The 12,696-nt window shown below is 40.3% G+C and overlaps 1 protein-coding gene across 1 annotated transcript in view; it reads left to right on the forward strand.

Moving 5' to 3' along the window:
* GAD2 (glutamate decarboxylase 2) overlaps window positions 1-12,696 on the forward strand; it is a 66,791-nt gene that overhangs the window by 36,394 nt on the left and 17,701 nt on the right. Inside the window, exons 10-12 of the mRNA XM_049777778.1 lie at window positions 1,879-1,995; window positions 4,436-4,500; window positions 10,541-10,619. Coding sequence (XP_049633735.1) covers window positions 1,879-1,995; window positions 4,436-4,500; window positions 10,541-10,619 — 261 coding nt within the window. The remainder of the gene's footprint in view (window positions 1-1,878; window positions 1,996-4,435; window positions 4,501-10,540; window positions 10,620-12,696) is intronic.

Raw genomic sequence — 12,696 nt, forward strand, 5'->3', positions numbered from 1 at the left:
GTGGAAAATAGAATGCTAAGGTGTCACATGATTTGTTGGTATTTTTTTTCTCCTGAACACATACTGGTATCATTACTTCTCCAACCCTCCTACTTTTTAGGAAACCATTTAGGCCTGATGCTAGCAATAATAATTCTGGAGAGCTGCTAGATTTCCATAAAACTCTACAAAGTCATTCACCTCCTTGCACCGTTTGCAAACTGGACTTCTTGTTTTTTAGAATTCTATTAACTAGCCTCTATAGTAGATGGCCTCTATAAGTCCTAGTTTAATCATGTTACAGGTGTATTTTAGTATGAGCCCAGGAAAAATTGTTCATTTTCATATTCTCCTCCTCCCTACTCCTAACTCCTAACTCCAGGTTTCACTGGTTCTTGTACTTGAGCTTCTAGGCACTTAAGCCTCACGACCAAACCTTTGCTGCCACCTAAAGGCTGACTCTATAACATCATGTCCTAAAAACAGGAAGGACTCTGGCTTTTTGAAGTCTTTCAGAAGCTGCCTGTCATTTCATTCAATCAAGTTCTTTCAGACAAGGCTAAAAAGATACAGAGATTAAAGATGTAGCTTATTGCTCAGTTCCATGTGAACCCTCCCCTTTAAGAGGCCAAATTATATGAAATTTTCCAAATAGGGATAATGGGCTCTTTGTTCTCCAGCCTGCACTTTCTAAAGGATGCATTACCTTCAAAGGTCCTGTCAAAATAGGGCAAAATTTGAGCCGAGGATATAACTAGGCAGTAGAGCACTTAACTTGAATGTAAGGTCCTGAGTTTAATCCCTTGCATAAAAGAGGGGGGCAGGGAAGGAAAAAGGGAGGGAGGGAGAGAGAGAGAGAGAGAGAGAGAGAGAGAGAGAGAGAGAGAGAGAGAGAGAGAGAGAGACTCTGGAACCATTGGGTGCTCTTCTGAAAACCAGAATATCTGTTCTAATAAGGGAATGGTGGAGTCCAGCAGAAGGACTCCCATCTCAGATCCCAGAGAATAAACCTCATTTCTTCCAGGCTGCAGAGTTAGGAGCAGGGTGGAGGAAAATATAAAAATGAACCATTTTTCCTGGGCTCATAATAAATACACGTGTAATATGCTTGAACTAGGAATTATAGAGGCCATTTCCTTATTGTGCAGATGAATGAGGGGCAAGTTTTCACTGTTTTCAGCAGCATCTTATAAAACCTTTGATCCCTTATGCAGATTCCAGGATCTTTAATACATAAACATGATACCAACAACAGAGACTGTGTAAAAAATAAAAGTGTATTGGCACTACAGACAATGACCTGGATTGGACAAACTAGTTTGCCTGGAGCCTAGAGTTGGTCCTTTGCCAGGAAACTTCAGGGGTAGAGTCTTCTTGTATTTAGGCCAAGGCTTTTCCTTTCCATGTCCCTCATATTTTGGTGGGTCTATGCAAACAATAATTGCCACTCTAACACCATTTTTACTGTGTTCCTTTGACTCTAATCCTTAAAAAAAACAACCCACTTAAACTTTTGAGGTTAAACTAATATGCATGTGCATGAAAATGTAAAAAGTACTTTGCCTTCAATGTTTAAGGAGTTACATAAGTTTTATGTCTTTAGATTGCTTTGTGTGCTGCTAAGAAATATTATGTACTACAATCTGGGGGCTTGAGGGACAAAGTAATTGTACATGGGTTCTGTTTTATTTTTCTTGATGTTCTTTGGCTGAAAGTTCAAAGTTAAGATATCAGCAATGGGACTACTGAGAATTCTGTTTATGGGTGATTGTCCTTCCACTGTAACTTTACCTTGTCCTCTTTCTTTGCACCTTTGTTCTCATAATTAAAAATTAAAAATTAAAAAAAATAAAACCTTTGATCCTTCTTTATAATGTTTGGTTTTTCTCTTTTGCATAGGGATTCGTTCCTTTCCTTGTGAGTGCAACAGCTGGTACCACTGTGTATGGAGCATTTGACCCTCTCTTAGCTGTTGCTGACATTTGCAAAAAGTACAAGATCTGGATGCATGTGGATGTGAGTATCCTACAAGAACTCAAGTGTCCTGGTACCCCTCCCCTCTCCCTCACTTTTTCTCTCTCCATCTCTCTCTCCTCGTTTTTAAGTGGTAAAATTTAAGTTCATATTATAAAATGCTAATTGGCACAAAGGTTTTGGGACTTGCCTTGGATGCAGCTAACCCATTTATGTCGTCGATCCCCTGAGCAGCAAAAAAAAACAAACAAACAAACAAAAAAAATGCCCCCCTGAATATAGTGTCAAGAGTAAGACCTAAACACTACCACCTGCTGTGGCCCAAAAACCAAAAATTAAACATAGAGGTGCCAAAGATAAATTAGCACCCAATTCTTATGGTAAACAACACTGAAAGCCTCCTTGATCCCACATAGATAATATTCACACTTCTCAAACCAGTATCTAAGCTGACTACTTAGTTCTCAGTTCATAATCTCTTGAAGGAATACAACAACCTATGCACATGCATAGTCACACACATGAAGATATCACTCCTCTACAAAGATGACCAAGAGAGTAAAAATGACTTGTATTTACATGGGAAATCCAGGAGATTAAAAAAGAAAGAACAAAACTCAACTCAGATATAATGAGGAAATCAGGCTTTACCCTGGCTAAATAGGAAATGTCCACTTATTGTATTGTCAGGTAATACAACTATTGTACATAAGATATTTTAATTCTAGAAGTAACCACATTAAAAATTAAGAAAGATGTAGCCACCAAGACATTTTGAAATGATGTTTTAGATGTTTTATTATAGAAAGTTAAAAAGAAGGGATTTACATTTACATCCTTTTTACTCAAAGTAGAACTCACAGTGGGACCATATTTGCATGGCATTAACTATTGGTTAGTAATCCCAGTCGTGAGGAAGAGTTATGTCAGAGTCTCCCAGTACTGTTTTCATCAGTTTATTTACTAACTTTATTGCAAGATCTTCTTTCTCAATGAAGGAAGTCATAGTTGATTGCCATTGTAGTGCAAGTCTATGTTGTTGAGTGACACTAACTTAAAATTATTTTGATTTTTAAAAATAAACATTCAAAAGAAATTAAATGCACTCTTTGTAGGAGCTCAGACTTCCAGAGGTTCCACCAAATAAATTTTCATTTTCCAAATTTCTCACTTAAAGCAATTACAATTCTTTATCTTCCAGTAGTCACAATGTGAGTTATTTACTGGCCACCCTAGACTCCATCTTACATGTGGCTGAGAAAAAATAGAAAGACTTTAGTTCAATTGGTGACCTAAGTTTTAGAACTTTAGAACTTGTTAAAACTTGGAAGCTGATTAGGGAAGGGGAAAGTATGGGAACTCTGGAATGTTCAGGACTAAAGCTTAAAAGAGCTAAAGCATGGATGAGTCTTGCATGCTTTAGACCCTAAGGCTTTAAACTCTATTGGGCCCTAGCAGCACCAAATCTCAGATCTGAACACTGAACATTATTATGAGGAACCTTTGAGTTCCCTGACCCTGTGAGTGCTGCTTAGAAACCCCTTTCCCTACACCTGTACCCCAAAAGGAAGCATCTTTGTGTTCAGAGTTAACCATTGCTGTGGCCTTTGCTTCAGTCATTCTTCTTAGAGCCAATGGGCCTCTTAACCAATAGTGTTAGTTCCTTTGATACACATACTGTATCATCCACACATACATTTACCACTTAGGCTTACTATTTTTTATTTATATGTTCTATAACTAAATGGAAAAAAATCTTAAAATATGACATTATGAAAAATTGGGTAGCTTTTCTAAGTAGGAAAAAATAAAATTACATTAAAAGAAAAAATTATATACTATTTTTTCTTTAAAATGATCCCAGATTTATTTTCTTTTATATACAATGAATGTCGGTGTTTTCAAACAAGTCTCCATCTTGACAGTATGGGGTTTTTTGTTACTGTTTTATTTATTGTGTGTGTAAGGGGCTGGACCACATTCAAAGGTGCTATGGGGCTCTTCCTCAGGGGTCACCTTGAGTGTTATTCCGAGGACTACCCTGTTGTGGTATTGGAGGGAGGCATACCTGGTGATGCTCAGAGATTACTCCTGACTCTGTGCTCAGGACAACTCCTGGAGGTACTCAAGAGACCATATATAGTGTCAGATTTAGGTTGGCTACATGCAAGGCAAGTGCTCTACCAGCTGTGCTATCTCTCTGGTCCCTGTAATTGAAGGAGATACTACATGGTAAGAGGTTGGAGGGAGGATCTTTGTGTTTCTGTTGCAGACTGAAGAAGCACAACCCCTAATTTGGCTCCTTGTGTCTGCATAAGGGTGAGGTGGAGCTTGAACTATTAGGCCAGGCCCCCCAATTTCTACACTGAAAGTTAAGTTCCAGAAGGAGACGGGTGCTAGGCTTGAGAAAATTCTCACTGTAAGGCCACAGGAGTGGAGATGACACCACTATCTCTTTCCTCAATTCATCTTCCTTTTCCAGGCAGCGTGGGGTGGGGGACTACTGATGTCCCGGAAACACAAGTGGAAATTGAGCGGCGTGGAGAGGTACCCACATTACTTTTTCTTGTGAACAATGTTAAGTATCAATGCTGAACGTAGCAATGGATTTTATCCGATCTTCAAAGACTCTTAGAACTTAGATGTGTTGGCTCTGTGCAGTGCTGCCTGCCTTGGGTGGGTCAGGTCTTGTCAGCATGAGGCAAAAAACAATACAAAAGATTAAATTTTATACCAAGTGGCCCAGGTTTAATGTGTCAAATACAGAACAAATACAGAAATCCCTAACCAGGGACATGGGAATGACTTTCTTGAAATTTTTGCACCAACTACAAGCGTGTTTTGTTGTTGTTGTTGTTGTTTGGTTTGTGGGTTTTTTTGTGTTTTTTTGGGGGGGTTTGGTTTTTGGGTCACACCCAGCAGTACTCAGGGGTTACTCCTGGCTCTGTGCTCAGAAATCGCTCCTGGCAGGCTCAGAGGACCATATGGGGTACCGGGACTCGAACCACCTACATTCTGCATGAAAGGCAAACGCCTTACCTCCATGCTATTTCTCCAGTCCCCAACTACTAGCATTATTTTAAAATTTGCAGGCTGACTGGTTTTCACAAGAGACCTGGAACTTTTATGATCCTTAAATGTGTAAGAGCTACTGTTTTAAAGGAACCAATACCCAATTTGGTCAAGCAAACAAGCATTCTGCAGATCAGTATTTGAAAAATAAGTCTGGGCTTGGGCCAGTTGACTTGAATAAGATGTTTCAAGTGGTCATTTGAGGCTGGAAAGATGACTCTGTGGGCCAACCACATGCTTTGGAAGCTAGAGGCCCTAGTTTGATCTCTGGTACCACATAAATCCCCAAGCACCACCAACAGTGACTGACCCCTGAGCACTAACCTGGGAAGAATAGCCCCTAAGCATTGTCAGGAGTGACCTTAAAACTAAAAATAAGTGAATATACAAATGTGAAATAAAATCATCAGTTGACTTGAATTGCAACTCACTTGTAATGACATAGCTCTTGGCTTTGCACCCATAATAATTATTTCTAGGTAGAACATTGAGTGAGAATGCAAAACACCTGTTATTCCAGAGAAGTGGTAGACTACTTAGAATAGCTACAAAATTGTAAATAGGGGTCATATTTGATTTGCATCAAGCAGCGTCAGAGTGAAAGGGAAATTCAAAATGAAACACCAGCCCCAGGCTTTGGTCCTGGACCTTATGCAAAGGAGCATAGAATCCCCCACTCTCTCAGCACAAGGTGGTTCATTCCATATCATGAGCTGACCTGGAGGCCATAGGGAAATCCCCAATTTATCAGAGGTTGCCAGATGCCCCTGGTACCCTGCCAAGAGGCCAGATGCTCCCCAAGAAAAGTTTTCTATTGGCTCTGCCCCTAGACATCTTGGCATCATTTCTGTTCCAGAATTAGCAGAGGGACCTGTGGAGTTTGGAAGCAACTGTCAGCTTGGGTCAAAAGCTTCTGGAGATGGCAATTATTTAAGCAGAAACAGATCTTAAGAGGAAAAAAAATGACAAGAGAGTGGGTGGTACTTGTTCAGATGATCAGAAGAGGAGTGAAATTCTGATGTTTTCTGGAGAAGATGCCTCTTCATAAAAGCATCTCTTCTAGGACCTTCTGATGAACATAAAGGGACATTAACTGGTCTAACTTTCATGTCACCCATGACTCCAAGTACTGACAGTTATGGAAATTCTCCACTGATGAGTAGTTAAAAGCTCTCTGCATTATCTCCCCTGAACCCTGGAAACATAAACACCCACACACTTTGCACTAAAAACCGTTATTTGAGAGCAAAGCTTAGAACATTCATCACAGAACACAGTTCTCTCAAATGTCATATGGGAAATCCTCAGTACATTTTGTTAAAAGCAGTTTCAAGAAGTGTTCCTTGTTAGTTCTTGAGTCTGCTTTTAACCAAATCAATTGACTGGATTCTCCAAATACTGAGTTTGGACTGCTGCACTGAGCAGAACTCCTTTGCTACCATTACCCCAAGAGTGTCAGACCCAATTCCTATTTGAAAAGGGTTATGTCTTTGGTCAATCAAGTTTCAGACCAGTGGAACCCCTGAACATAATTCACAAGAGGTACAAGTTGAGGAGGGAAATGGCCTTGTGTGTGGGTTTTACATTTTCACAAGTATTAGGATTCAGTTGAAAGTGGAGGAAACTGGGATCAGAGCAATAATGCAAGGGAGGGTACTTGCCTTGCATGTGGTCAGCCAGAGTTAGATTTCTAGCACCCAATAGAGGCCCCAAGCCACAACAAAAGTGACTCCTAAACACAGAGCCAGAGATTTCTGGCTGTGACCCAAACAACAAACAAAAAAAGAAAGTTGAGGAACCCGGAGATGATATGTGGCCCAGTGGCAGAGCACTGCCTCACTCACACTGCCTCACAATCAGGAGGCCAGAAATTGGATCCCCAGTAAATACCACTCCTATGAGCCCAACTGCATTTCTGTGCATTTCAGAGTGAGACCGCTGAATCTCTCCTTGCTGCAGGCTCAGCTGAAGAGCAGGAACCATCTCTGTGGGTTACTGCTCAGGCTTTCTGGTGCCACTTGGTAGTGTTGCAATCATTGTCTTTACTTCTGCTCTGAAAGTCAGGAGTGAGAAGCTTCATTCAGCAACTGACATTGTTATTTCTGGCCCAGGCTGGTTTCAGAACCCATCACAGGGAGGATATAAAGGCACAAGGGATAAAAGTTCTCACTAGAAAGCATTAAGAACTGTTTTTCCCAGAGTGATGGTAACTTCCCCTGCCAACAAGATGAGAGTATTCTCAGGTGCCATTGTGGGGTGGGGTTGTCATTATCTATTTCCTCTCTTTAAAAAAAAGGTAGATTTTGAACCAGATAGATAGTACAAGGGTTTGGATGCTGGCCTTTCATGTAGCAGACCCAGGTTTAATTCCCGACAATTTTTATGGTCCCTGGAAACTGTCAAGAATCTCTAAGTACAGAGCCAGGAATAAGTCCTGAGAACCAATCCCCAACCCCCACAAATAAAAAAGGTATGTTGGGAGGGTCAGCATTTAGTAATTGTTTTCTAAAATAGGGGACAGTAAACCAAATAAGTTGAGCACCTCTGCTTTAAATCTAGCTGAGAGACTGGCAATCAACTATGGAGGAAAATTCAAAGCAGAGGAAATAAAGGTTTAAAAGAGAGATAGGTGAGCTAGTAGAAAGGCATGGAGAAAGAAGCAGTTTCATCTACATGAGGTTATTAAAGGAAGTACTTCCCCAGGAGCAGGCATTGGAGGAAAAAGCACTTCCATAGGCAGATATGGAATAAGGCATTCAAAGAGAAGAGACACCTGGGCATTGAAAGGGTCCTTAAAGAAGGTGCAGGCAGGCTTGGATGAGGATGAGGAAGGATTCAGGGCAGTATCCAAAAGCCCAGGTGCCAGCATGAGGGGGTGCTGCTACTGAACCTCAGCATCACCCTAAGGCCCTGCTGTGTGAGCCTGAATTACAGGTAAAAATCATACATTTCTCCTGTGGGGAATAATATGGGATCAGAGTTCTGGGGTAAGCAGAGAGATGATCCTTACTGCACTTTGGAAAGAAAACTGATTTGAGAGGCTCTGGGGCTCTGGAACTGACTAGAAGCTGCTGAAGCTGTGGAAGACAGAGAAGAAGCTGACAGAAGGAGTCTTCAGGAGCAATGGGGAGGAAAGGAGTGAGTGATCCCCACAGGTGAAGAGGGCTACAACAGAAGTTGGGGAAGAGACTGTAAACCCCAAACCTGAGGTTTAAAAGCTGAGGATTCAGGAGGAAAATGATAAGCAGAGGTTCCAAAGTCACAGTATCAGTGTCTGCCCTTAGAAAAAAATAAATCTGTAAGGACAGAGTGGGCAGGTGAGGTGCAGAGTCAGCCAGGACAGGGCAGAAACCAGTCATGGGTTTACACCCCGCCCCATTCTGTCCCTTTCATCTTCTCTCTCCCAAACCAGGATCGACAGACCGAAGACTGATCTCATAACCTGCCAACATTGCTCAGGTAGACCCAGGCATTAGCTACCCCATATAGCTTTTGCTGTCTTTCCGACCAGCCCCTTAGCAACAAGCAGGGATTCAATAACAGCTATTTGTGGGCAATTTCTTCCCCCAAAAGACACTTGGGGGACTGGGGATGCGACTGAAAGTGGCCAAGCATATCACATCGTGGCTCCAGCAACAATGAAAAACAGCAGTTGACCACTGAGTAGGAATAAGCACCTGCAGTCAGAGAACTGGAGAACAGCTGATTCCTCTCCATCAGAGTCATTACTGATAAAACTACAGTTCAGCAGGATTACGGAGGCAGCAGTAAAATATTATAGAATGAGCATAGAATAGTGGTGGGATGTGTCCAGTGTCGCAAAGCTTGCAAATGGTAGAGTGGAAATCACTAGCAAAAGCCAGCCTGGTTTCATGCTTACTATGTATAAGTAACCACTTTATACTAGGCTTTCATTATTATTCACTTTTCTACATATGAGTAATAGTAGGCACATGGAGGTTAATTAACTTGCTCAAGGTCACATATCTAAGAAATGATAGAATCTGGATGCAACTAATATAGTCTGGCTGTGGGGTTCCTCTCTGTTAACTCTTATAATCATTCTGTCATTCTACAGAGCAAGAAGCTCTTTTCTAACAAGCTCTTTGATGAAACAGAGCCCTGAATATCTTTCTCAAGTCTTGTAGTTCTCCTTCGAGGAGAAGAAGATATCTGCCCACTAACAGTCTTGAATTCTGTACTTTAGCTTTCAGTCCTAAAGAAATCTGACAGTCCGTGTCACAGCCTAAGAGTAACCTGAAGCTAAGCTGGAACAGTCATTGATTCAGATAAGATCCCAGGCCTAAGTGCTCCTTGGCTGGCAGGCTGATGCCCATCATTTCTCACAGAGATGAATGGGATCTTTCCTGATTAGGACTTCCCAGGGTGTTCACATTTGATTCGGAGAACAGAGTAAGCCCAAGTCTGTTTTCAGCCAGAAGAGGGCCAGCAATCCATAGAGCTCTAGAGGCAATTGCTACATCTTATACTATCACTTTCCTTCCTCCGGAAATTTTGGACCAAGGTCACATTCAAGATTCACATTCATGCAAATCTTCCAGGCTCTATAAATACATGACAAAAACTCATCTTGCCTCATAGACACTATGTGCAACAAGCAGTATGTGATGGAACTCAGGACAGGAGTGATTGTTTTCCTGAAAGGTGTAGGAGCTGGAACAATAAGGAGGGAGGTCAGAAAAGAAGTTATACTGTTGGGAGAACATTTCATCTCTCAAGTATGTTGAGAACAAAGTGATTTAAAATTGCAAGTCAGGGCTGGAGTGATAGCACAGCTGTAGGGCATTTGCCTTGTATGTGACTGACTCAAGACAACCCCAGATTCAATCCCCAGCATCCTATATGGTCCCCTGAGCCTGCCAGGAGTGATTTCTTTCTTTCTTTTTTTTTTCTTTTTTTTTTTTTTTTTTTGGTTTTTGAGAGCAAAGCCAGGAGTAACCCCTGAGCACTGCTAGGTGTGGCCCAAAACTTAAATAAATAAACAAATAAACAAATAAATAAATAAATAAATAAAATTGCAAGTCAGAGCATTTTCTCTCCTGTGGTCTAGAGGGGCTATGTGTCTGAGAAAAGATGGAAGCAGGGAAGAAAGAAAAGCTATTAGGAAAGGATGAATATAAAAAATAGGGAACACTGGTAGAGCCAAGAACAAAATTAACTAGTGGAAGGAACTGTCACTATGAGCTTCAGATATTTCAGGATTGTCAGAAGTGAGAAGAACGGAGATTCATGTTCATTCTAGAGTGAATGATCTGACCACTTAGAGAACAACCCTTAGAAGCCAGATAGATTATTTTATGGACCATTTAGGATGAACTGCACAGTCCATAGGCCAAGGAAATGTTGAAGTGATGAACCCTTATTTGTAGCATTTAGTGTCATGCTATGCTGTGAAAGAGACCGAGAATTTAGCATATCTGTAGCCCACACAGAAGGCCTTGGTGTCTAAGCCTATCCTGGGGGTCAACCTGCTAATGTGATTTGTTTTCAATAGAGCCAACTCTGTGACATGGAATCCACACAAGATGATGGGGGTCCCGTTGCAGTGCTCTGCTCTCCTGGTCAGAGAAGAGGTATGCTTTTCCTGGTTAATAGAATAAAGGATATTGGTGACAAATAATATTTGGTGATTTGAAATGGGGGTAATGGTTAATAAGAATAAATGTAAGCTCCTATTCTTAGGTTCAAGTACAGGATCTGTATCAGATATGCAGGACAATCTCACATGGCTCAGCGGTATGTGAGAAAAGGACCTATGATGTTAGGTTTTATACTCTGGAATGTCAACAATGAATTAAGGAAGTTACCATTTTAAAAACATTCATGAAATAAGACACAACGCTTCAAGATGAGGAAGGTTTTAGTTCTTGCCCTTTCCTCCATTGAACATTTGCAGTGATTTGTTTTTGTCCATGTTAAGTATTCTGTAGAGCCTCATCAAAACTAGAGCTTTAGGAACAGTTTAGTAAGCAGTAAACACATAAGGGAGTTTATGGTTGAAAGAGCTAAGAAGGCTTAATCTTTGGTTTAAACTTAAAGTGTGAGAGGGGTGGCTCTCGTTCATAGTTTAAATGACTCAAATAGAAGGGATTTTTGAATACTTTTGGGTTTTTTAAAGGCTTTAAGAAACTGGGAAGTTTCTTAAAACTCAGGGTGGTACCAATTTGTGACAAATCAGAAATAGAACATTGTGATTTTAAGCATAACTTTGGAGTCAATGAAGAAAGTGGCTTTTATAATAATTAAGTTGCCCAACAGGCAGTGAATCCATTATAGAGAAATACTTTAGCAAAATGATTCAATAGACATTCAATTACCTTATTAGCAAGAGAACAAAAATGACCCCTTCATTGAGAATAAATTAATAGCTCCAGAATATCTTCCAAGTTTAAAAGCTTATAATTCTCTGATGGCATTTTCCTTATTGGGGTCCAAGGAATAATACTGGTCTATAAGATTTATAAGTATGCTCTGATCTGGGCATGAAATATGAGTTATATCATGTTAAAATAATTAAAAACAAGTTTAATACTTGTTTTTTAGGTATATCAAAGCCTTTATGATGGCATCTAGTGCAAATATCTAAATACAAGGGATGTATAACTGTGAAATTTTCTTTTTCAGTAAACTTCTTTTACTTACAGTAACTATTCATATGTACACAATAATTTGGGACATAGTACAAATAAATCTACAACTATAATAACTCAGGACCATAACATTACCTTAACAACACTTTCTATATGGAAAAGCAACATCACTTTTATTCATCCTCTGGGCAATAAAATGGTACTGTCCAACTTTTTAAAGGTTACAGATTTTCATCTGTGGCCATTTTCAATCTTCCTGGTCTTCAGATGAAAACTCTTTAAATTTGATGTCTATTATAATTTTATTGTATTAACTTTTCCATACCCTTAAAAATAATTTTATGAATTTTACTGAATGTGAAACCGGCACTGCAAGATTTGACTCTGATCTCTTCTCTGCCAGTGGGTTATTTGGACTTCCAGAACCTACTAAAGTTTTGAATGCATTGAGATCAGTGTGATAGTGCAAGAGTTATGGCACTTGCTTTGTCCACAACTGATCCAGGGTTCCACAACTGATGCTGACATTCCAAATGATCTTTTGCACTGGTCAGGAGTGACCCCGTAAGCACAGAACCAGGAGTAAGCCCAGAGCACAATTGATGTGGCCCCAAAACAAAACAAAAGATTTGGTAGAATTGCTTTTGGTTTTCTTTTGAATAATTTTAAAGAACATTCTCATTTCTAACTTCAGCTGAGTGATCATGTTAGTCTTTTCTTCTCTTGTCACGAGTCACAAGAAGAAAACAAAAAGCAAAGCAAAACAAAAAGCAAATTCTTCTATAAAAGCACATTTAGACTCCAGATTACAAAAGAGTCAAAAGTTCCCTGCTGTTCTTGACAAATTGAATCGTGGTGGGGTTTCTAACGAGGAGCCTGGCAATCCTGTCTTAGTCAGAGAGCATGATTCACCTACCATTCTTTGGAAGAGTTTGATCACTTTGCCACCCATTTCCCACCGTCAGCTCCTGGAGCTGGAGCAAAGCAATGGTCGCCAACAGTGCACTTTTCTTCTGGAACAGACAGAAGCCGCTGAGTCTGAAAATGCTATACTGAAGCT

Source organism: Suncus etruscus, chromosome 7 (genome assembly GCF_024139225.1).
Source record: "Suncus etruscus isolate mSunEtr1 chromosome 7, mSunEtr1.pri.cur, whole genome shotgun sequence".
Taxonomy (NCBI): Eukaryota; Metazoa; Chordata; class Mammalia; order Eulipotyphla; family Soricidae; genus Suncus; species Suncus etruscus.